Source organism: Fonsecaea multimorphosa (genome assembly GCF_000836435.1).
Source record: "Fonsecaea multimorphosa CBS 102226 unplaced genomic scaffold supercont1.32, whole genome shotgun sequence".
NCBI lineage: Eukaryota > Fungi > Ascomycota > Eurotiomycetes > Chaetothyriales > Herpotrichiellaceae > Fonsecaea > Fonsecaea multimorphosa.
Window position 1 is genome coordinate 256,758 of NW_015971666.1, and position 23,231 is coordinate 279,988.

The following is a 23,231-nucleotide window of genomic DNA, read 5'->3' on the forward strand; positions in this document are numbered from 1 at the left end:
GTGCAGAAGGCCATCAAATACCCATTTGCGATGAGAACTGCCATGGTCGAAGATGCGCCCACCTGGTATATGACAATTATGGATTGGTAATTCGTCCATCGTTTACCCTCGAAATGAATCCATAGTACGGGAGTAGATCTGTCGGATGGTGGGTTCCTGAAGATGCGTGGTTTTAGATAAGCACAAGGCTTAAGCCAAACCCTCGCCGAAGCTTCTTCTCGCCGAGCGAGCGAACCAATCCAGGCTGAGTTTGCCAGCGATGATCAGCTAATCGTTCTTGAGGCGAGTTTGCGGGTTTCAACTTGAGAAAGTGCTCGAGTGTCTGCATTGGCTTCTACTGTCAATATGCCCCATCGGGATCCTCCAAATGGAACCTTTGACTCCCTCCACTATCAGTCAGCGGTCCACTATAGCAACGGGACATGGAAGATGGGCAGCTGCGAAGCCTCCGTCTGAGTGCAGATGCTGTGTAATTGGGGTGGATGCTATGCTCCGACCATGACAGATGACAGCAGAGAACCCTGCTCAGAAGAAGCGGGGCCCGTGTTTGCTTGTACTAGGTAGACATGCTCGTATTTAAAGGATGGGGTTAGAAGCTCTTCTGAAGTCCCGGTTCTTCACTACCATCAACCTTCTACTTCCAGAGATTCCTTGTCAGTGGTTACTCACCCGTCAAATCTGATCAAAACACTATGGCGGACCAATATCTCAAGGGCAAGACTGCCATCGTCACCGGTGCAGGAAAGATGAGCGGCATTGGAGCTGCCTCTGCAATTGCGCTCGCCGAACATGGTGCCAACGTATGCTCCTTGACACCATTCTGATCACCGCCCGCGTTAACGTCACACGTTCAGGTATTGATCCATTACAACAGCTCGGCCAAGCCAGCAGAGGAAGTTGTCACCAAAATCAAGAGTTTTGGAGTTCAATCTGTCGCTGTCCAAGCCGATGCGTCGAGCGCCGAATTTGGAAGCACTCTGGTCAACGCTGCTCTGAAGGCATTCAACACAAAGACCATTGACATTATCGTCAACAATGCTGGGTTCGCCACACCCAACTTTGAAGGCATCAAGTCTGTGGGATTTGACGAGTGGGATCCTGTGTTCCGCATTAATGTGCGAGGCCCATTCGTCCTCATCCAGGCAGCGCTGCCGTATATGACGACCGGGGGACGCATCATCAACATCGGAAGCATCATTTCGCGTCTTGGTTCATGGATGCTGCCCGTGTATTGCGCGTCTAAAGGAGCGTTGACCTCAATGACAGTGGCAATTGCAGAAGAGCTCGGTCCTAAGGGTATCACTGCCAATGTGGTGTCGCCAGGGCCTATCGCCACTGATCTGTCTATGGAGGGTTCACCCATTGCAACAAGATTGAGGAACAACCAGCACATCAAGAGGGAGGGCACACCAAAAGAGGTTGCCGAGACAGTCTTGTTTATGGCAAGTCCGGGGGCATCGTATATCAGCGGTCAGGTTATCCACGTGGACGGAGGGATTGCTTTCCCATAAAGAGAAGGAGGGAAATCGATCAGCCCTTGGATTCCCGGATCATTCCGTCACAGGGCGAGCAAACGTCGGAAGATGGGAATATCCGTAGATATCCTTGAAGCAGCATGGGAAGTCTTCGTCAATTGCTTGGACACTGCTTGATCGCCGAGGCAAGCGGTAAAGGACTGATAACACTCTCTAGTCTTGAAAGCATACCTTTGACCGACCATTGACCCGATCTGAGTGCCATTAAGATGCAATGTGAAGTAAAAGCAAGGATCTGACAGTGACACCAAATTGGGTGACAGTTAGATATCACTTCACTCGACTGCACAGAGTGACTCCCCCACAACTGCCTCTCGCTAGAATATATAAAGCCAGATCCGCGAATAAGCGACGCATTTCAAATTCCCCCTCACAGCCTCGGCCGTAACATCTTCTCTCACCCAACATCTTCCCCGGCCTCAACGCGTTCTTTGAGACCTGACTCAGCTCATCGGAGTATGGTCCTCATCCTCCAACTAGAGTATAAATCTCCCCAGATATTCAAGTTAACAAACTTATCACATTTGCTTACTTGTCTCATTCCGTTCACGTTGATCTGACACCGACGTCACCAACACCACCACCATGTCTGCGCCAACTATTTGCATGGGACAGTACCTCTTCCGAAGAATCAAGCAACTCGGTACGGAACATATTCTGGGTGTCCCTGGAGATTTTAATCGTATGTCCAACAAAGCCCTGTGAACAATATGTACAAGATTGTCAGGCTGACCTCATGTCTTCCTCACCCCTCAGTCGCTCTTCTTGACGAGATCTACAACGTCTCAGGCTTGAAATGGATCGGCTGCTGCAATGAACTCAACGGCGCATATGCTGCTGATGGCTACACGAGGATCAAAGGCTCTCCGGCAGCGCTGGTCACGACCTATGCTGTGGGGGAACTGTCTGCGATGAACGGGGTGGCAGGAGCGTACGTTTGTCCTTGACTGTGACGATTGTGGATTCACAAGTTGGTCAGATCGGGGTCAATCACTGACACAGGCGAGCATAGGTACGCGGAGCATGCGGGCATGATTCATATCGTTGGCATGCCGGCACGATCGTTGCAGAAGACGCGTGCAATGCTGCATCACACCATGAAAGCTAACATGGACCACGCGACCTACATCCACATGGCGGCACCAATCCGAGAAACTCACGCCTATCTGATGAATGACGAGACGATGGCCGAGGAGATAGACAGAACCATTGTTGCCTGCGTCCGCAGTCGACTTCCGGTCTATATCTACGTCCCTACTGATACTGTGTCGGTGCAACTGGACGCAAAGCGACTAGAGACGCCGCTGGACGTGACTGTGCACAACAGCGACAGCAAAACCGAAAATCAGATCGTCGACAGCATTTGCAATCTGATTGAGAAAGCTTCAAGTCCAGTGATCTTGGCTGACGTGCTCGCTATACGCCATGGCGGCCGGGAGTTGACTAGAGAGCTCGCCGAGATCACCCAGTTTCCCAGCTACTCTACTCCACTATCAAAAGGCATCATCGACGAAACTCTCCCTTATTACAATGGGCTGTACAATGGGAAAGGTAAGTCGCCTGTATATCATTCTTTGTCATTCGCTGAACATTCATTAGTGTCCTTCCCTGGGGTGGCTGAGGGTATCGAGAATTCGGATTTGGTCCTAAATATTGGCCCACTTCTCTCAGACTCCAACACTGGGGGATTCACAAGAGAGATCAAAGACGAACATCTTGTGCTCCTCGGACACGACTCTTGTCAAGTCCCAGGGCAGAAGTTTGATGGTGTCCATTTCCTGCCGGTCCTGAAAAAGCTGGTCGCACACCTTAGGGCAAATCCTCCGACACTCAAGCACAAAGCGCTGAGAACTGAGACGCCCTTACTGAACGACTTGAAGTCTGGAGAGATCAAACAGTCGTACGTTTGGCAACGTCTCGGTCGGTTCTTGAGGAAAGATGACATCCTTTTGGTAGAGTCTGGAACAGCCCAGTTCGGAATGCCAGACGCCACTTTTCCGCCCAATGTCAAACTCATCACCCAAACTTTCTGGTCATCCATCGGATACACGGTCGGTGCCTGCTTCGGAGCCATGATTGCGGCACAGGAACTCAAGCATAGCGGACGGGTAGTCTTGATCGTCGGTGAGGGAAGCCTCCAGATGACAGTGCAAGAGATCGGGTCATACATCCGGTACGGCTTCAAACCCATCATTTTTGTCATCAACAACAACGGATATGCCATCGAGAGAGCAATCCATGGACCACAGCAAGGCTACAACGATGTCAGCATGATGTGGGACCACCAGAAGATGCTCAGCTTCTTCGGAGCAAGAGAGGATACTGGTGTCAAGGCAGACAGTCGGGCCACAAAGACGGTCGAAGAGCTTGAGGCTGTCCTGAACGATGACAATTTCGCAAGTGGAAACAATATCCAGGTATGTCTTGCCATTAATACCACCGAGGAACTCGGGACTAATGCGTTTCTAGCTGTGTGAGATCTTCATGGACACATTCGACTATCCGTGGAGATTGACCGAGCAGCTTAATATTTCCCAAGGACGGAAGAAGTGAGAGGCCCAGAAGCTATCTGCGGCGTCGGGCGAGGCATGACCGTGCTCGTTGAATGCGGATGATGGTTGCCATGATTAAAGCATTTTTCAAGACCTAGAGATTCTACGTTCTAGTGAGGGCAAGGTGCTGCAATGACCCCTATCTAGACTTTGCTTGTATGTTGTACACTAGTATCAGCAGTCGGTGACGAGGCTGAGCTCCCCAGCCTTGCCTGCGCAAGGCTTGGATTTCACGGGGAAGCACTGACGAGGCTGAGTCTAAACTGTAGCTTGTCTTGGCAGCTATGACCTCATTCGCTGCGCTTCGACAAGAGCGACCTGGCATCCTGTGGCGGGATAGCGCGACAACAATGTTCACCGACCCTTGACCTTGTGCAATTCTTCCCATTATACCTGCTTTCTCACGACCCTTGCCCCACGACCGACATTCATTTCAGGCCTTGAACAATGGAAGAGATCGCCCCAGAATACGATGTTATCGTTCTAGGCACAGGTATGACCGTCGTTCAGCCCTCAACCCCGCCTTTTGTTGACTAGACCTCCTGTAGGCTTGACGGAATGCGTGCTCTCGGGGTGAGAACCAGCGCATCTATGTGTTTGAAGCATTCTTTGCTAATTCGACCGCAGGGTCCTTTCCGTCAAGGGCAAGAAAGTCCTCCACATCGATCGCAACGACCATTACGGCGGGTATGAGAATCGCAGCCTTCACCGGATGATATGGGAATCCTAACTGACCAGGACCACACAGTGAGGCTGCATCTGTCAACATTGAAGCTGTAAGCAAGATTACTCCACAAGAGGGGGAATCTGTCTGACCACCCCGTCTACCTAGCTGTTCAAGAGATATGGAAACCATAAATCGGGCGAAGAGCCATGGAAGAAGTACGGCCGCACCAACGACTGGAACATTGATCTAGTGCCCAAGCTCTTGATGGCAAATGGCGAACTCACCAACATTCTTGTCTCCACCGATGTCACACGATACCTCGAATTCAAACAGATCGCAGGCAGCTTCGTACAGCAAGGATCTGGTCCTCGCGCAACAGTTGCCAAAGTCCCCTCCACCGCTGCCGAGGCACTAAGTTCACCACTGATGGGCCTATTCGAGAAGAGAAGGGCAAAGAAATTTCTGGAGTGGGTGGGTGCGTTTGAGGAGAACAACCCATCCACACATAATGGTGGGAACAAAAACATGAGGGCATACTGTGAGACGAAGCTGATAATCTACTGCAGGATTGAATATGAACCAGTGCACCATGAAAGAGGTCTATGATAAATTCGGATTGGAGCCCTCCACACGCGACTTCATCGGCCACTCTATGGCCCTCTACTCGACCGACGACTACATCAACAGCCCCGGCATGGCTAAGGAGACCGTCGAAAGAATCCGTCTGTACGCCAACTCGATGGCTCGCTACGGCAAATCACCATACATCTACCCGCTATACGGTCTAGGAGAGCTTCCACAAGGCTTTGCCCGTCTCTCCGCTATCTACGGGGGTACGTACATGCTCAACACCTCGGTGGATGAGTTTCTCTACGACGGCAAGCGAATCTCAGGGATCAAGGCGACTATGCAAGAACGAGGCGAAGAGAATGCAGAAGGCATGAAATTCACCACAAAGACCAAGATGATCCTAGGCGACCCCTCCTATTTCCCTGGCAAGGTCCAAGTAGTCGGCCATTTACTAAAGGCCATCTGCATTTTGAACCACCCGCTCGAGAAGACCGGAGACGCCGACTCCCTGCAACTCATCATCCCGCAATCTCAGGTCGGTCGAAAACATGACATCTACATTGCCATGGTATCCTCGGCCCACAACGTCTGTCCCAGGGGATACTACATCGCCATCGTTTCCACCATTGCCGAAACCTCGGCGAACCACCACCTCGAACTGCAGCCGGGCCTCGAGAGACTGGGCCGTATCGAAGAGAAATTCATGGGCCCGCCAATCCCGCTGTACCAGCCGTTGGAGAGCGGTGTCAACGACCAGATCTTCATCAGTAACAGCTTTGACGCGTCGAGCCACTTTGAGACGGTCACGGAGAATGTGCGAGATATCTATCGGAGGGCAATGGGCGAGGAGTTGAAAGTGGAGGGGTTGAGGGAGGGTCAGACTCTGGCTGAAGAATAGAGAACAATTGCCACATGGAAACGGAGTACTACTTAGTTTTTTTCAGAAATTGAGACAAGGGCCTGACGTTATGGGGATGGCTTGATACATGGGTATTGCATGGTAGTCAGTGACAAAGCGCACAGGTGGCCTAGGCCGATGGTTGTAGAGGATCGATCAGGATAGTAGGACGCCTGCAAAATCCACCCCATTCTACAAAATGCGTCCTTTTCTGAGAAGTGGTCTCCAATACTACATACAAGTACAAGGTTCATCTGATCCAAATTTCGTTTTGGTACAGTACAAATCCGGTGCTTTGCGGCTCTACGATGTGGTCTGTCGGTCGGTCGATGTTGGCAGCAACATCATCCCGCTAGTCGGCGAACACGTTTGTCTGTGGAGCGTCGCGACTAGCCATCAGTGAGCAATTGAAGCACTTGCGAGTCGAGTGATAGAGCAAGTAGAATCCTCGGCGGAGGGTAAGAACCCACAGACAGCCATGGCAAGGGGTATTCACGTATCCGCCTTTTTGAGGATGGACTAGTCCTGGACTTTCGGCACCTCTTGAAGGATGTACAGACAGACCATTTTGATTTGCTACTTGCTGTTCTCGGATTCTGTCTCAAACACACCCAGGCCGTGCATCCAACAGCCCCTGAACTGAATGCCTCGCCCCTTGGCAACGCGCCAATATCTCGGATGTCGCGGACACAGCGGGCTGCTCGGCAGATGCTCGGGGATGGTCAGGTCGAATTGGTCGGCGTCGTGCAGGAGCTTGCGGATCTTGGACAGACATTTGGGCGAGTTGACCCTTCTGTCGCCTTGTTTGGCGTGGCTCATCTCCCCTCGGTCGGGCTCGATGTCCATGTCGACTTCTGCCAGCTTGACGTCGTACCAGTCCCCCTTCAGGATCCGCCTGTTCCTGCTCTTGATCCTCTCTGGCTTCTTGCCGGGCGGCGTGGTTCGACTGTGAGCCGAAGTCGTGTTGCTGTCCTGACTGGTGCTACCACTGCTGCCCGCTCCACCTTCAAGACTTTCTGTACGTGGTAGGGCGACAGTCCGCCCTGGAGCGTTGTAGTCGAAGAAGAAGCCCCTCCACCGGCCATCTGCTCCTTCTTCCGGAAGGGGGGGCGTGTGTATTCGACGGGCCTCGCTTGGTAGATAGCTGGTACCTCCTCTGATACTGATATCAACCTTTAGGTATTCCTCGGTCTCTGCGCTAGGGCTTCTTTTAACTTTGTATGTCGCCGTCTCACTTGGAGTATTCGTAGGCACGATGCCCATTTGCAAGTTTCTCACGCTGGATGTATATGACTGCACCGCGGAGGGTGATTCACCACTGCCTTTGTTACTGTTGCCGATCTCAGATATAATGCCTTGCACGGTCCGCGGTTCCTTCTTCGTTTGCTGCGAGAGCGATTTATCGGAGAACGTTCTCCATCTCAACGGCTTTAGGACCTGGGGCGGCCACAGTGCGTTCTGAGGTGCATGCTTGATCTCCTGCAAGATCCCCGCCGCGCGTTGGAGTACTTCCGATGTATAGTTCCGCTTGAGCTGGCTGGTATGGTCTGGCAATAGCGTATCTCGGGCGATCGGAGTTGGTCTGGGGGTCTTAGTTGCTGTTGGCGTCTTTGCCCGTTTGGGCAAACTCGCATAGCGGATGTAATGGAGTGGGTGCGTCAAGATTGTTTTGGGATTGATCGAACCCCTACGAGATGTAGTCTGACCTTGCTCCCCTAAAGAGTGAGCCCTTGATTGTGCTCTGCCACTAGGAATGTTCTCCCCGAAGTCTGTCTCCACTTTTATAGAGCTGGGTGTGGATCTGTCGGTAGCAGGAATACTCTTCGACGGAGGCTTCAGAGGGGTTTGGTCTGTCCGGACAACAATGATATCGCCAGTGCTTGTCTGCGCCTCCGAACCGGCCGAAGATAGTTTTCGTGTGGAATCTGCCGAGTCCTCTTTTTCCTTGATGCTCCTAATCCAAGAAGAGGACGTCGCCAGGACACGTCTCAGCTTCGGTCGTTGAACAGAATATGTATGGCTATCTTTCGACGGACGTGATCCCCATAGAGGCGAAGTCTTCGCGGATGTCGCAGACGAGCGTCGTGACGACTGGAGAGAAGGATGTTGTGCGGATCGACCAGTTGCTGGTTTGGGGGTAAAGGTCACTTCAGAGGGAGGGGAGCGCAACCCCGGCGCTGACGCGCCAGCACTCTGCCGGTCTATGTTAGTAGCATGATTGGGCACTCTCTTGTGTAGCGCTTCTGAATAGAACCGGAAATAAGAAGGCCGTGTGGTGCTGTGCGAATCTTGTTGAAGCTGCGCCCCAGGACTCCCAGGACTGATCTCGGAAGTGGAGTTGCTCTCAAGCGAGCCGCCACGACTGGGAGAGATGTCGAAGTAAGAAGTGCAATCTTTCCTGAAAAGAGCTCCATCTTGGTCTACTGGTTGTCTCTGAAACCTGACGGGAGAAGGGCCACTCGCAGAGGTGTCATTTTGATATGCCATGACCAGGGTCTCGACGCCGCAGACAATTAGGGCTGGCGGTACAGAAAAAAGGACTTTGTGATCTGAGGGAAGGTCTCTGCAGTCAGGTGATGAAAGCCCAGGAGGCGGTAGTGAGCTGAATAGTACGTCTAGGATATGCAGCAAACGGGGTATAGATAGAAAGTCCAAGCAGAGATAATGCCGGACTGAGGTGGCGACTTGGTCTTTCATGGCGAAGAAGGCATGTGCCAGTGAAGCAGGAGCACACCAGAGGCAAGGGCGACCAGTCATCGGCACTTGGAACCTACTTGTCCTCCAGGGCCATCCTTTCGATGTCCTCTTCCACGGAAAGCAAGCCCAGCGCCCAATGCACACGAGTAGAGCTGGACCGATCAATAAGGCTGCGATCGTGGGTCACAAATTCAGACTCATGTTGTTCGGCGGCAGCATCCGACGCCTCTCCACTTGATGGAGATGACTTTGCTGATGTTCTGCTCATGCGGATGTCCTCGCTGTGGGGATCAAGAGTTCGCTCGTATGGAGGACCTCTTCCTGCTTGGCCCATCCGTTCCCAAGCAGTCTCGCAAGCGCCAGCAATGGCGCCTGACGTACGCCATCCACATCTGCGTTCGACGTCTTTGAGCTTGCTTATCGTCCAGCCTCGCTGTGCGGCGTCTGTATACTGGACTGCTGCAAACAGCAGGAAGAATGTACTCTCCATGAGATAGCCTGCGAAATTGGGATCAAGGGCGCCACTCTGGCCATATAGCTGTCTTGAGTATAGCCCTGCGCAGATCTTGCCCACCATCTGCGCATACTCCCGAGTAAGATGTGCGGTGGCACCAGCAGCAATCATCGCTGCTGGCGGCATCTCGGGATGAAGTCTTTGCAACGAGATGCGTCCGACATAGTAACATGCCCATATACACGCAACGGCGCCATTCTTGTATATCAGCGCCGGTCCAAAAGGTGTAGCGATTGGGGGTCCGTTTTGCTTCAGAGGTTCGAATTCCGGACCCAGGGATTCTGCGAATGTGTCGAAGGCTTTGCTGATCTCATTATATTCTGCCAATGCTTTGGCAGTGTCGTCCTCAAGGTCGCTGGGCGGTGTGGTCTCCTTCCGCTCACGTGTGAACACGAAAGCTGAGTCCTTAATATTGGCGTCCATGGATCGAAAAGCTGAGTCCAGCTGCAGAGGCTCGGATGGAGGCGGTAGCATCCCAAGCATAGGGGGACCGACACCCGGGCCTGGGCCTGGACCAGACTGTAAGCCGGGTTTACTCTGCCTGACTCTGCCTTCATTGGCGCTAGGGGCTGGTGAAGGCCTTGCTCCCGCCTGAGCAGCTGCTGACTTGGCGGTTGCGGAACCCTTTTCAGAAGGCGATTCTGCAGCTTGCCTAGGATGAGTAGATCCGTCCTTCCTCCCTGACTGACCAGGCGGCCCTTGAGGTCCAAACAGCCATTTTGGTGGCCTCCATTGCCCTCCCTGGGCAGCCACCGCTCGTTGTTTGCGCCCACGATCTTTGCCGCCGAAATCAGCTAGGCGTGCCATGACTAGAAGCAGATGATCCAAAGTGCCATACGGATTGTCCGACCGGCCAATTTGACCTCTAGGTGGACAGTGGATCCAATCCTCGAAAGGCATCAGTGGCCGGTCGCCGGAGACCATGCTCTGGAAAACATCTTGCTTGCAGTACCACCACCTCAGATCCATCTTGGCCTTGAAATCCTCGACGTCTTTCTCCGTAAGATCCGGCATTGCAGGACGAGAGCTGAAATTCGGCTGGAATTGTTGGTCATAGTTTACACGGAGGCCCGTCAGCCGGGAGATGAGTGCCTGATCAGGCTCCCAGTCAGTGTCGTCAAGCAAGGCAAGAGGAATACCCGCTACACGGGCATAGTTCTCCTCGGTCAATGCGAATTGAGCCGTCCACTGATTGACTCGTGCTTTTGCCCCGATTCGCATGCGTCTCGTCGTTCGTGTTAAGCCGGCATAATCATGCTCCTGTAGTAGCCTCATAGCCCCTGACAAATGAAGGTTCCACCGTGAATGGTCGCCAGAAACCACCTCATAGTATCCGAGGAGCAGAACCGTAGCCAGGGTCGCTATTTCATGCCGCCGTTTGGGGAGTCCCAAGAGCCTCCCAACCCTTCGAACTGCAAAGGTAAAATGCTTGATCGCAAGGTTTTCTGAAGAGTTGTTCAATCTCGCAAGATGAAGGGCTCCCAACCCCAAAATTGCATGTGCGAGTGCCGTATGCGACAAGGCCAGGGCTGGTATTGTAAAATTCCAGAGAGTTCTAGCAGGCGCTGCAATGGGACTGTAGTGATGACGCTCAAAGATGGATATAGTGTTGCTCGTGATTTCAACGAAATGGCAAAATATATGCTCGTTTCTCTCGTCGCGAAGCGGTGATTGTGTTACTGTCGGCCGGTATGTCGCGATAGTCCGATACTCTGTCCTTCTTGGAACATACAATTTCGCAGCTTGTGCATCGAGCTGCCCGGCACGACCGAGTATGTCTGTGAGATTGTTTGCCGCATCTTGATATGACAGGTTCAAATCTTCCATGTCAACATCGAACGGGTCCTCTGGATCCTCATAATCATCGTCATCCAGGTGGACTGTAGGTTGGGCCAGCACAGATGGACCACGGGATGAGGCACTTATAGACTTCGGCTGATGTGAACTACCATGGACACTGTATTGCCTAGCCACATGTTCTGCCAAGAGCTTAGCACTGGATAAAAGAACTTGATGGATAATAATTGTATTCGCCTACATACCCTCTATAGGGAGAGGTGATACACCGTAGTGGTAAGGCAGTGGAGCACGTCGCTGTTGGAATTGTGCAAGAACGGGCTGCTGTGATGCGAGAGTGTGGTTGCTGGAGGGGAATGTGGACTGTGAAGTCTGAGTTTGGGCCAAAGCAGGGTCCAAAGCCCACGCCTGCGACTTGTCCATCAGTCGAGGGTCGACAGGGAAGAAGGCTGTCGAACTTCCAGCCTGATTGTCCGATGAGTTAAACCCTGGTACACTTCCTCCCGAGGCCTCGGGTATACCATGGTATTGCAGATTTGGGAGATGCTGAGTACTTTGCCACCCATACTCTGTGTTTGGAACGCTTGTATGACCAGGGAGGTTGATCGGGGCAAATGGCATTGCATGGTAGCTGGCGCTAAATGGTGATTGATGATAAGGCGTAGGATTTGTTTGACCAAAGCCATGTGGCAATCCCAGGTATTCTTGTCCTGGGTGCCAATGTTGGTTGAGTGCAGTTGTGACTTCTTGATTTTGAAACGGTAACCCAACGCCAATCTCGGGGGCTGCATCAATCTGTCCTTGGTTCTGCTCCTTGTACACAACAGGTTGAGAGTATCCGGCACATTCGCGCTTCGACTTGATACAGTTCTTGCACACCTGATCTGGAGTTAGAGACGCTTCGACGAATGTATGTGGAACCGAGGACCAGGCTTACTGGCTTTTCTTCGCCGCATTTTATCCTGGAAAGATCTGTCAGCTTGTGACAATCGTCAAATGGCAATAACAACGATAGCTCCGAGCATAGAGGTATCCCACAGTGGAAAGAGCTTACCGTCTTTTACGGCATGCTTTTTAGAGAAGATATCAGTGTCAATGCTCCGCAGGTAGTACCCGAAGACAAGATCAAACTCACTGAGACAGCCAGTCTTGGTCCGTTTCTTAGCGGCCTGCTTCGGCGTGGCGTCCACTACCGCCGCCGCATCTTCCTCCTCCTCCTCTGGCTTACTGCCAGGTCGCTTGTCATTAACGGATTCCTCTTCTTCAGGCGTAGGAGACATCGAAATCTAAGCGTCAGGCATCAGGACGATTCTGTTGACATATCAAGCATTGAGGGCAATCTGGAAGTTGCAATTTTGAAAGCGGCCAGCAACGAGCTGATAACAAAATAAAGGCTGGACCGCACATTGGGAACAGAATAGTTTAGAGTGGGAAGGGAAGTTCCGAGAAGTCAGGATATGCACTGTGGAGAAATACTTGCGATTGAGCTATTGGTGCGGGCAGCAGAGCTGGGTACCAGTCTGATGTTCCATACCCCTTTCAATAGCGCACAATTTTCTCGAAGCTGGTTTCATTGCATTTTGCTAGGCCCGATTGCGGTGAGGAAAGAAAAGAGGACACGCTGGGGATGTGGAATAGCATTTCTAGACGCATTGGGATCTGCCGAGGACCGATATGTCTCCACTGAGACACGGTGCTCGACTTACCGGCACCCCCAATATGAAGAGGTTGTGATACAGACAGGCTGTGCAGCCGCATATGCAGAGTGACGGGGGACGTCTCAAATGATTGGTGGGTTCGTTGAGGGCGACAGAAGGCCCTCCATGTGGTCCAATACTAGGGGAAGGGCACCCTTGCAGTGCGCACAAATAGTAACAGTTCCGAGAGAGGTCTGGTGGTCAAAAGGAGCCAGCATAGGTAGAGAGGAAAAATCTGCGAAGGGCAGTTTGGTACCTCACAGGATACTAGGTTCAGGTGGGGGCGGGTAAGGTGGCGGCTTGCAGAAGCAAAGTCACAGGCCTGGGGACTGGCCAGTAGCCGTTTTCCAAGAAGGAAAGGTCAGAAGGGAGAGCGTAGGGCTGATTTGCGACGAAAAGGCGGTGCTAATGAAGCTTTGTACTTGGTGAAAATGGTCCCTAGCACCTGGTACCGTAAGAGGGAAAGGCGTTGCCGAGATGTTGAGCATCGAGATATCGTTGGATCGACATGGGTCCCGTCTGCCTCCATCCCTAGTTCAGAGTGTGCTTTCTTCACAACCCAGCCTGCAGCATGAACGGGCCGGCACCACTGGGGAGTCGCTCCGCTGCTATAAGCTCCCCACAGAGATATCGTGATATCGAAACCCAAGAGCCTAGTATCGGCGGAAGTACCTGTATTTTTCGTCACTCTCTGCGGTGGAGATGCTGATCATCTGGCTCTGATGGGTGTCTGGGTGCTTTCTCAGTGGCCAAACCTGTCAAAGGTTACCCTCGAGTGTTACAATGCTACAACGCAGGTCACATTTATGACTGTCGGTCGTGGACAATCGGCTGGCAGCTGGATTGTTGGATCGACAAGAGGGTCGTCAACCCCAAGTGGTTGCCGCTTTGACGGGCAGCGAGGGGAAAGACGATGTACCGAGTACATTCCGCGCAGTACTCCGTCGGGTAGCAGGGGAGACGAGCCTGCGCTAGCCATGCGAGCTCGAAGGCTCCCCAACGTGCGTTACTCATTGCCCCACTGGAGTGCCCTCAATAGTTCTTCGCAGCATGGCGGCTGGGAAACTTCAAGTTTTGGGGGTTGGCGAGTCTGCCACGGCCTTCCTATTCAATATCTTCCTCTGACGATCTTCGACCGCATGCTTACACGTGGCACGCACAAAGCCTCGAGCGGGGCGCTAAGCAGGAATTATTGAAATCGGCGTTGAGACAATGGCCTTTTCCGGACCACCTGCTGCCTGATGGCAGGATTGAAGCTGCATGGACGGTTTCGAAGCAGCCCGAGAGCATCAGGTCCCCGAGTCGCCGCCTGGGTTGAAAGAGCCAGGTCGAACACCGGCGCAGAACTTGGCTTTGACGGTTTACGGTGGAGCCGTGGACAGGGTGTAGACCAGTCAAGAAGGAGATTTCTCAGGTAGACATGATATCAGGCAACTCGTATCTAAGGGTTGCTATGGTGGAGGTGGCAATGGAAATGGAGTCGAACCATTGGCAGGGTTTCTAGAACTATAGTCAGAAAGAGGTTAAGCCACGTATGCACAATCCGTATGGCTGTTGCGTCTTTTGGTTCTGGCTGGTTCCGGGGCAGCAACGGATTGCAGGGTTTACTTGCAGTTCATGATGGAGAGGTATAGCGCCATGCAGTTCGTAGAAGGGACGAGGTGCCGGGACCCTGGTCTGAATCCTTGTCTGCCACGTCTTGTTAGCCTGGACAGCGCGGCCGAAGACGCCATCCGATTGCAGGTGTAGCGAGCAGGGGATGCCATCAGTAAGCGGCCGAAAATCAAGGTAGCTTTTCATCAATCAATGCGAGAGTGGAGGGGGGAATGGAGGAGAAGGAAGAGGAGCACCCCGATAACCTCACCACATAGTACCGAGGGCGACTCTTGGCATGATGCAAGTGTCTCGTGAGAGCTGCAATGCGGGGGGTGATGGAGTCGACGGGTGATGTTCCGTACTCCATCCAGAGGTACCTATAGGTACCTACCTAGGTACATGTAGGTAGGTACTCGGTATAGTAGTACTACCTACCTAGGTAGGTACCTAGGTACTCAGTAGGACGGGAACTTGGTACCTGTATGCAGTACCTGCTCGGTTTGTGCAGGAGATGGCTTGTAAGGTATCGTACTCGGTAATGCCCAAAGGGTGGATAAGGCGCTGTCTGCCCGTTGGGCTGAAGTATCGCCCTCCGGGCCCTGGCCAAACCAATAGCAATCCCCTAAGTGGGGGTTACTCTGCCCTCGCCCCGCCCCCAAAATCTGCAACTGCGGCTCTTGCCAGGCACCTACCAGTACCAGTAGTGGGTGTTGAGTGGGCGCAGTGGCTACCACGGCTGCGCGAACGCAAAATTTTTGGTGGCCTGCACCGTGCATCATTTGACAACCACCCGTCAAGTGCCCGCGCCAACTTTGCAGTAACACTGGCTTGGACACCATCTGAGACCTGCAGCATAGCTCGTACCTAATTAACTCCCTTCAACAATGCTCTTCTCATAACCCCTGCCTTGCCGGTCTACTACGGATCATGTTCGCTGTCCCAGGTTGGGCCGTGGACTCAAATTCCCTCGCCCAAGAGAAACCCGCCCCTACAGGGGATGCCCACCTATCTCACCCTGTTTCCACTTCGTCCTCCAAAAAGAGAAGGAACACATTCTCTGATCGTCCTCAGGCCTCTAAGGTCTCGGGGATTGAGCTCGAGAAACTATGGAACCAGCGCGCAGGGGCCAAACCTGCCAGGACAGAGCAGGCGCATGGACGTCAGGGAGATGGCCACCAAAAAGGTGATCGAAACAAGGCTGGCGCAGAGACCATCCCAACAACGGATAGGAAGAGGCGCAGGAGGGAGAACAAGGACAATACACGGTCGCCCCCCAATGTCCAACAGCTGTCAGGGCAGGACGATCGACGGCGAACATCAAGGGACGGCGACCAAAGGAACAGCCGTGGCGATGCGGAAACGTCGTCTTCGAGACCTTTTCCACGCGATGCCTTACACAAGGCTCTTCCGCCAGAGCCGCCTCTGCCTGCGAAACTGACTCCTCTGCAAGCCAAAATGCGCAGTAAACTCACAGCAGCCCGCTTCCGGCACCTGAACGAGACCCTGTACACGACCACCTCCTTGGCCGCAATGGACCTCTTCACCAACTCTCCGGACCTCTTCGCCGAGTACCACGCCGGCTTTTCGCAACAAGTCAAAGACTCATGGCCGGTTAATCCCGTGGACAAATACATTTCTGCAATTAGAACCCGGGGACAAATCCCCACGACAGCCAACGAATCCAAGAAGCAGCAGTCAAGCAAAGACTCCAAGATTTTCTTACAGAACTCCCCCTTACCTCGGCGCAAAACAGGGTCCTGCACAATCGCCGACCTGGGCTGCGGTGACGCCCCTCTCGCCCGTGGTTGTCAATCCGCCATCAAAGCCCTAAAACTAAAATTTCACAACTTCGACCTCCATACTCCCAACACCTTCGTCACCAAAGCAGACATCTCGTCTCTGCCGTTGCGAGATGGTGAGGTGGATATCGCGGTCTTTTGTCTCAGCCTGATGGGCACGAACTGGATTAACTTTGTGGAAGAGGCGTGGCGAATACTCCGGGGGGATGGAAAGGGAGAGTGTTGGGTGAGTGAAGTCAAATCCCGCTTTGGACGGGCGAAAAGACAACCTGGGCAAAGCGTGGAGAATAGTGTAGGTAAGAAACGAAGAGGACAACAGCCCAAGAAGAAATCCGGTGCCAACGGCGCGGAAGATGGCGATGATGAAGTTCGAGAAGAACTCTTCGCGGAAGACTCTACAACCCCCACCGAGGCCACTGGGGAGGAGACAGACATATCTGCCTTTGTCCGTGTCCTTTCCCGCCGCGGCTTCCTGCTGCGCGAGGAGAGTGTGGACAAATCGAACAAGATGTTTGTGAGTATGGTGTTTGTCAAATCTGGCGTGCCGACCGCTGGGAAATACAAAGGGCTAAAGTGGAATGGCCGGGAATATCAAAAGATCGAAGAGGTGAAGCTAAAGGGAAGAGGCCGGGGAGCCGATCATGAAGCGGATGACAGGGAAGTAACGGCTGAGGAAGAGGCCAAAGTTCTTAAGCCTTGTGTTTATAAGACACGGTGATTGAGATGGAGTCAGAGCAGAGTCCAGCGTAGAGGTAGGTAGAAGAGGAGCCTTGATCCTGGTTCAATGTATCGGCTGCTCTCAACATGTGTCCATCGTTCCCAGATCTCCTTGAAAAGTTAAAGTGACATCAAGCAGCGAACGTTTTGTAGCTTCTCAAGCCCTTTGCAGTAACATGTCCCTCCTTTTTATTTACTCCACTCTGCAGGTGGCTTTCCGGTGGTGTGTCCTTTTTTCACCTGCCACTCGATCTTTGCATCTTTGCTCTCTCAACTGGCGGGTCGCTACCTAGCACAGTCTGGCCTTTCCTGACATTCACTATAATGAGACATGAGACACGAGACATGAGAACATGGCCCTAGTCATTCATTCCTTAGGCCAGTATTTCAACATAGCCTCGTGCGCGCCGAGGCTGTGACTCCGGATTCGGTCTTCCAACTCCTGCCACAAGACCTTGGTACGGCCAAAGTCGGCCTCCCAGTCGTCAAAGACCTCTAGGTTCAAGTCGCCGCTGTTGTCATGGTCGATAGGAGGCACATCCCGGCCGCGGTTCCAGATATACAGCAGGGCAAGCACCACCTCCTTGTTTGTCACCATGACCGCCAACCTCCTCTGCTGCCGAGCACCACCACCACCACCCGACGACATAGCTCTGGGCGCGTCGCAGTCTGACTTTCTGCCAAACACGTCGACAGTGTTCGGTTGCCAGTTCGGGAGCGCCGTCAGGGAGGGGTCGTTTGGCGTCGGGAACGTCGTACATTGTGAGGTACCCTCGATCGCGTGGACGTGGGCGATCAACGGCGGTGCATGACGATGCATGTACAGGATCAGAATCCTCGACGTGTCCATCAGAGGTCGACTCCAGGTATGGACGTTCAAATGTTTGGCGACAGCGGGATCGGAGTCGCTGGCGTAGACATGAGGACGTCCAAATGCTAAAAAAAGCAAAAGCAATCAGAATTGTTAGCCGGTTTTTGATCACATGGAATTATGGGGAATGAGAGTTTTGAGTCCATACGCTTTGCTGGCTCGGAGAACTTCAGAATACGCGAGCAAACGGGCATGACGTGTTCGTGAGAATTTATCTTCCCTTCTGCGCCATCATCAATAAAAACATGGTTGTCGGTGAATAGAGTCGTGTCTTGGTGACAAGTGTAAGAAAGGAACTCATACCTGCACGGCACATACGAAGCCTCTTCTCCCAGTTCGACGCGTCCCATGTCTTCACGCTCTTCTCCCCCCAGGGCTCGTCAATAAAGACCATGTCACAGGGATGGCCTCTCGTGACATCCTGCCGTAGAGGCAGGTAGTAGAAGCAGCCTCGCCGCATTCCGCGGCATTCTTCATTGAGCGCCAGCAGGACGAGATATGTGGCGTCCAAGGTTTTTTCGTTCAATGTCACAATCGTGGGATGACTTCGGTCGTTGACTAAGTTCGGTGAGAGATACTTAGTGAAGGAGAATTCTGGTGGAAGGCTGGACAGGGGGACTGTGACGGGACCCACGTCCTGTGTCTCAACACTGCTTTTCTATCTTTCTGTCAGGATGGCATCTGGGCGCAGCTGAGGCATAGATCTTACCTCTTTCCTGTCGGGCGACCGCCCGGGAGAGAACGATGCCTGTAAGTTCGATGCGTCCTCCCTCAGCATGTTGATGAAGCGCTTCAGCGAAGCCAGGCGACCCCGTCGAAGTCTCCCGGCGTCATAGACAACTCCTAAGGTTCGAGGAAAGAGAAGGGGAGAGAGAGAGAGGAAGAGACGTCGGATACAGATGCTGTGATATATATAAAGAGAGAGATCCAAACGAGCTTGGCGGAATTTGTAGCGGTGAATGTCGAGGGTGCGGCAGGAAAACACAGGGAGCATAATCAAATGAACAACAATGGCGCGTGTGGGTATCATTCATAGTCTTTGTCGTTGTGCATCTATGCACTCTCATCAATCTCGTCACCACCACTAAGTGCCAAGGTTCCATAAAAAACTCCTCGTTGCTGAATATGGAGGCAGGTCGAAGTAGAGACGCGTTTTTACTCCTCCATAGATCAAAGAAATAAGTCATCGCGTTTCTGTACCTCTGCATTCGTCAACCTTCCACAGAGACTGAGCAGAGAGACAGTCTCGGTAGTTGCAAACCAATTGAGAGCATCAATCAAGATCTTCAGGTGCCTATTGAAGTGCTCTTCGTATTTCCTGATAGATTCTTCTATCCTCTTCATTCGTGCTGGATCCGTCGGCGCAACTGGGGGCGCAGCTGCCCCAGGCTTCACCGGGTTAGATTGAATGCTCGTGTCAGCTTCATAGATTGACTTGGTGACGTGCTCAACATATGAGGCAAACATCCCGCACCCAGTCATGAGCTTTGCGTGTAGACGGAGCAGTTTCGCCTGCGTCAATCCAAGATCCTTCATGCAAGAGTCCAGCATGTCAACATGATCTTGCATCAATTCATCCACCGTAGGCTTCGTTTTCGGGTTGAGTCCTGACTTGGTCTCTTCGAAATCATCTCGTTCCGCGTCATCGACCTTCACCATAAGCTTTTGCCAGTTCGGTTCAATCACTTCCGCAGTGGCAAAGAAGAGCATTTGTTGAACAAACACGAGCATTCGAGAACGTAATGTCCATACTCGCCGCTTCCACAACTCAAACCTCTTATCAGAGGACTTGTGAATCCAAGCTTTCTCCTTCGTGTGAGTCGACCAGCAACCCACCAGCTGGGTTTCGAGGTGACGCAGTGCCAGTGTGTACCGGAAGATGAGTTGATATCGCGACACCGTCTTTCGACTGATGATGAGGGAGAGGGGAAAGGGTACAGTGTAGTCAAGCTCTAGCGCTTCAAATCCGATGATATCCTTCTCTTCCTCCTTTTTCCTCTCATCCTTCAGCTTGTCATTCACAGACGCCTGGGCAGTAGCCGGCGTCTTGTATGGGTCCATCATGGAATCTGGATTATCCTGGTCCATACCTTGCACATTGACGACCTTAATCAACCATTGCGTCAAACCAACCGAATTCATTTTCACTTTCACATCCTCCTTGAATGGGTCTGCTACGGCGATGCTGCCTGGCTGGTGGAGTACCAAATCTAGCAGAGACTGAAGTTTGCCGACGTTGACATCTCGATTCTTCTTTCGAAGCTCTGAGTCGCTAAGTTCCAGAAAATAGAGGAAGAATTCCGCACGGTCTAGGAAGAAGTAATGCTTCATCGACCGTAACCGACTCCGGAGCGAATTCTTCGTGAGAAGTAATTGAAGCAACTCCTTATTCGCAAAGGAATAGGCATTGTTGACATTATCGAGAAATCGCGGATCATCGAATGTTGCTGGGGTGTCGTCGATTTTGCTACTGATGTTGACACCACCACACTCCCGTACCACATTGAGATACTTGCCAGCCAGAAGGACCTTATCTCGAACAGAGTCTAGCTGCGGTGGGATTTCCTTTTCGCGAATATAGTAACGCTTTTCCCAGTACTCGTCCGTGTAATCTTCATCGAGACGTTCTCGCTTGATACTAGCCCTTTCGCCGATCAAGAATTCCGAGTGCGGGTCGTGGATGCCGCCGTGATGTAACCACTCATTTAGCATCACCATGTAAGGTCTGCTTGCTTCACGTAACAGCATCTCCAGAATGGACCGAGCTGCTGGATCTCCAGAGAATGTTGAAAGCCGAGTCGTCAACAGACCCAGAACATTGCCGCCTATACATCGTTTCTTGCTGAGACTGCCCGGGAGTAAATCACCACCTTCCTTTAGTCGCTCAATAATATTATCAGCATCAAAATCGTCAATCGAGTCGTCAATGTCCTCTTCCAGCAAGGAATTCTTTTTCAATAATTCTTGAGCAAGAGAGTATAGCTGTGCTAGACATTGCGCGGTTGGGATAACCGCGATGTGCATTTGGTGCAAGGTAACCTTCGGGTCCGTAAGGACCTTCATCTCCAGCTGTGCAATCAAGATGAGATAATCTTTCAACAGCTCTCTGATGGCTGCACAAAGCGCGTGGTTGACGGAGCCGAATTCTTCCCGACTTTGGGCTTCGATGAAAGCCTCAATCGCGCAGTGATGCGTGGCCATTGAAAGCATGGAGATTGTCAAGTCTCTCAGGCTGGGATCAAGACCGGGAAGTGGATGGAAAGATGGACCATTCAAACGGTCTTTCTCCTCGGTAGGATCATAATTGTCGTGGAAACGGACATACTGTCCCTCAAAGCCCATAAAAACATAGAGCAAATCGTCCAATAATGCACGCTCTTGCTCCTGCATTGACATCGTCTCGAGAGCGGTAGGATCGAGCTCTGATGGAGCATGGCGGGACAAAGGCGGTGCTGTCACTCTTGTGGCCAGGGGCGCAGAAGAATGGGCGACTAGAGATACCGTGGGAGCCCATGGTACTGCAAGATTGTCAGAAGGAGTGGAAACTCCGAAGTATTGGAATAGTTACATTTATCCTCCTTCGGCGGGTATTTGAGAACAGGACTTGCTATTGTCCGCTTATCCTGCCGGCTTTCGAAACCCGACGTGTCTTTCTTCGGACTTCTTCTCGTGTAGAGGGTCTCTGTTGTTGTAACTGTCGATTTCTCCCGCCGCCTATTATGTTCGATACCACTCACTCGACTTTCGCTCTTTGACGGTCTGTGCACCCCATCAGCATGGTCGCTGGAGCCATCTGCATGCACCGGAGAGCCATTGTCGCGGGAAAATGGTCGGTCATCTCTGGCTCGAGTGGGATTGACGCGTGAGGGGCCATTTAAAAGACTGGCGCTTCGGCGGTCAGTAGCAGATGCACTTCTGTAATGTAGAGACGTCATATCTACAGGCCGGCATTGTCGTTTGGCAAGTAGTGACACGTAGCAGCAGATCGGAAACTTGTTGGAGGACGAGGGGCTGTATGCGAAGTGTACCTTGTATCCAGTTCAATGTACTGGCGCGTCGAGGCTGCGTTGGAGGGCTTGGCTGCGGAGGGACATTTTCGAGAAGGCTGAGATTGGATTGCGCATCCAGAGCTTGCCTGTTCACCCGCAATACCACAACTCTTGCCTCTTGTTTTAACAACCACCTTGATCTTCACAGATTAATACCTTGCGGACCTTTCTTATGGGAAAGTCCTGAACTTCTGTTAACCATCGTCTTGTCCCATTCTCGCCATGTTTATAGCACGATCAGAATACGACCGAGGGATCAAGTGAGCCCCTACTTGACATTTAGGACGAGTCCTGTGGCTAACATTCGACAGCACCTTCTCGCCAGAAGGTCGTCTATTCCAGGTTGAATACTCATTAGAGGCCATCAAGCTCGGGTCAACAGCCATTGGTGTATGGTCATTACTCCCCAGACCGCTTTAACACTTGCTCACTACTTACAGGTTGCTACGTCACATGGCGTCCTCCTCGGCGTCGAAAAGCGCGTTACGTCTCCCTTGCTCGTCTCCTCCAGCATAGAAAAGATCGTGGAAATCGATAGACACGTTGGCTGCGCCATGTCAGGTCTTCAAGCTGATGCACGAAGTATGATCGAGCATGCCCGCGTGGAGTCACAAAATCATGCCTTCAACTTCAACGAAAAACTCGGAGTGGAGAGCTGCACACAAGCCATCTGCGATTTAGCGTTGAGGTTCGGTGAAGGAGCTCAAGGAGAAGAGTCAATAATGAGTCGTCCGTTCGGTGTTGCGCTATTGATTGCAGGTTGGGATGAGGACCAAGGGCCACAACTGTAAGTGACTTGCCGCAATGGAGATATCGGTCACTTACTAGTCCAGGTATCACGCAGAACCCTCAGGCACGTTCTACCGTTACGACGCAAAGGCCATTGGATCCGGCAGTGAGGGCGCTCAAGCGGAGCTACAATCAGAATACCACCGATCCCTGACTTTGGAAGAGGCTGAGACCCTGGTCTTAAAGACACTGAAGCAGGTTATGGAGGAGAAGCTGGACGCGAAGAACGTACAACTGGCGAGTGTCACACGTGAGAACGGATTCCGGATCTACAGCGACGACGAAATGAGCACTGTGGTTGCCAGACTTGAGGGAGATTAGATTCTCATATGGTCGGGCATGTCGTGTTATGCGCATCGTTCGGCGTCTGGAGTGGCTCAGAACATCAAAATTGTCTTGCGCGGAGAGTGGATAGTGAAAATGGTTCTTTGGCGACACGACTGAACCTCGCGTGGCCCTGTCGCAATTGGGGACGATCATTTA

At 52.3% G+C, this 23,231-nt stretch overlaps 9 protein-coding genes across 9 annotated transcripts; 5 read left to right on the forward strand and 4 right to left on the reverse strand.

Moving 5' to 3' along the window:
* Positions 1 to 692: 692 nt before the first annotated feature.
* Z520_10764 (uncharacterized protein) lies at positions 693 to 1,511 on the forward strand (the record flags this gene model as incomplete). The annotated part of the gene is made up of 2 exons (XM_016781256.1): positions 693 to 800; positions 855 to 1,511. 2 exons carry the CDS (start codon positions 693 to 695, stop codon positions 1,509 to 1,511), a joined length of 765 nt encoding a protein of 254 aa, XP_016627709.1.
* A 609-nt stretch (positions 1,512 to 2,120) lies between these two features.
* Z520_10765 (uncharacterized protein) lies at positions 2,121 to 4,088 on the forward strand (the record flags this gene model as incomplete). The annotated part of the gene is made up of 5 exons (XM_016781257.1): positions 2,121 to 2,217; positions 2,292 to 2,466; positions 2,548 to 3,086; positions 3,135 to 3,952; positions 4,005 to 4,088. The coding sequence occupies 5 exons, from the start codon at positions 2,121 to 2,123 to the stop codon at positions 4,086 to 4,088; spliced, it is 1,713 nt and encodes a 570-aa protein (XP_016627710.1).
* Positions 4,089 to 4,534: 446 nt separating this feature from the next.
* Positions 4,535 to 6,222, forward strand: Z520_10766 (uncharacterized protein; the record flags this gene model as incomplete). The annotated part of the gene is made up of 6 exons (XM_016781258.1): positions 4,535 to 4,580; positions 4,636 to 4,660; positions 4,715 to 4,774; positions 4,836 to 4,863; positions 4,920 to 5,265; positions 5,321 to 6,222. The coding sequence occupies 6 exons, from the start codon at positions 4,535 to 4,537 to the stop codon at positions 6,220 to 6,222; spliced, it is 1,407 nt and encodes a 468-aa protein (XP_016627711.1).
* A 576-nt stretch (positions 6,223 to 6,798) lies between these two features.
* Positions 6,799 to 8,709, reverse strand: Z520_10767 (uncharacterized protein; the record flags this gene model as incomplete). Its single annotated transcript, XM_016781259.1, has 1 exon — positions 6,799 to 8,709. The coding sequence occupies one exon, from the start codon at positions 8,707 to 8,709 to the stop codon at positions 6,799 to 6,801; it is 1,911 nt and encodes a 636-aa protein (XP_016627712.1).
* Positions 8,710 to 8,992: 283 nt separating this feature from the next.
* Z520_10768 (uncharacterized protein) lies at positions 8,993 to 12,510 on the reverse strand (the record flags this gene model as incomplete). The annotated part of the gene is made up of 4 exons (XM_016781260.1): positions 8,993 to 11,412; positions 11,476 to 12,109; positions 12,168 to 12,202; positions 12,285 to 12,510. 4 exons carry the CDS (start codon positions 12,508 to 12,510, stop codon positions 8,993 to 8,995), a joined length of 3,315 nt encoding a protein of 1,104 aa, XP_016627713.1.
* A 2,940-nt stretch (positions 12,511 to 15,450) lies between these two features.
* Z520_10769 (uncharacterized protein) lies at positions 15,451 to 17,040 on the forward strand (the record flags this gene model as incomplete). Its single annotated transcript, XM_016781261.1, has 1 exon — positions 15,451 to 17,040. The coding sequence occupies one exon, from the start codon at positions 15,451 to 15,453 to the stop codon at positions 17,038 to 17,040; it is 1,590 nt and encodes a 529-aa protein (XP_016627714.1).
* A 366-nt stretch (positions 17,041 to 17,406) lies between these two features.
* On the reverse strand, positions 17,407 to 18,688 carry Z520_10770 (uncharacterized protein; the record flags this gene model as incomplete). Its single annotated transcript, XM_016781262.1, has 4 exons — positions 17,407 to 17,975; positions 18,059 to 18,181; positions 18,229 to 18,568; positions 18,620 to 18,688. The coding sequence occupies 4 exons, from the start codon at positions 18,686 to 18,688 to the stop codon at positions 17,407 to 17,409; spliced, it is 1,101 nt and encodes a 366-aa protein (XP_016627715.1).
* A 392-nt stretch (positions 18,689 to 19,080) lies between these two features.
* On the reverse strand, positions 19,081 to 21,845 carry Z520_10771 (uncharacterized protein; the record flags this gene model as incomplete). Its single annotated transcript, XM_016781263.1, has 2 exons — positions 19,081 to 21,428; positions 21,479 to 21,845. The coding sequence occupies 2 exons, from the start codon at positions 21,843 to 21,845 to the stop codon at positions 19,081 to 19,083; spliced, it is 2,715 nt and encodes a 904-aa protein (XP_016627716.1).
* Positions 21,846 to 22,181: 336 nt separating this feature from the next.
* Positions 22,182 to 23,069, forward strand: Z520_10772 (proteasome subunit alpha type-5; the record flags this gene model as incomplete). Its single annotated transcript, XM_016781264.1, has 4 exons — positions 22,182 to 22,219; positions 22,271 to 22,349; positions 22,400 to 22,746; positions 22,793 to 23,069. The coding sequence occupies 4 exons, from the start codon at positions 22,182 to 22,184 to the stop codon at positions 23,067 to 23,069; spliced, it is 741 nt and encodes a 246-aa protein (XP_016627717.1).
* Positions 23,070 to 23,231: the final 162 nt, after the last annotated feature.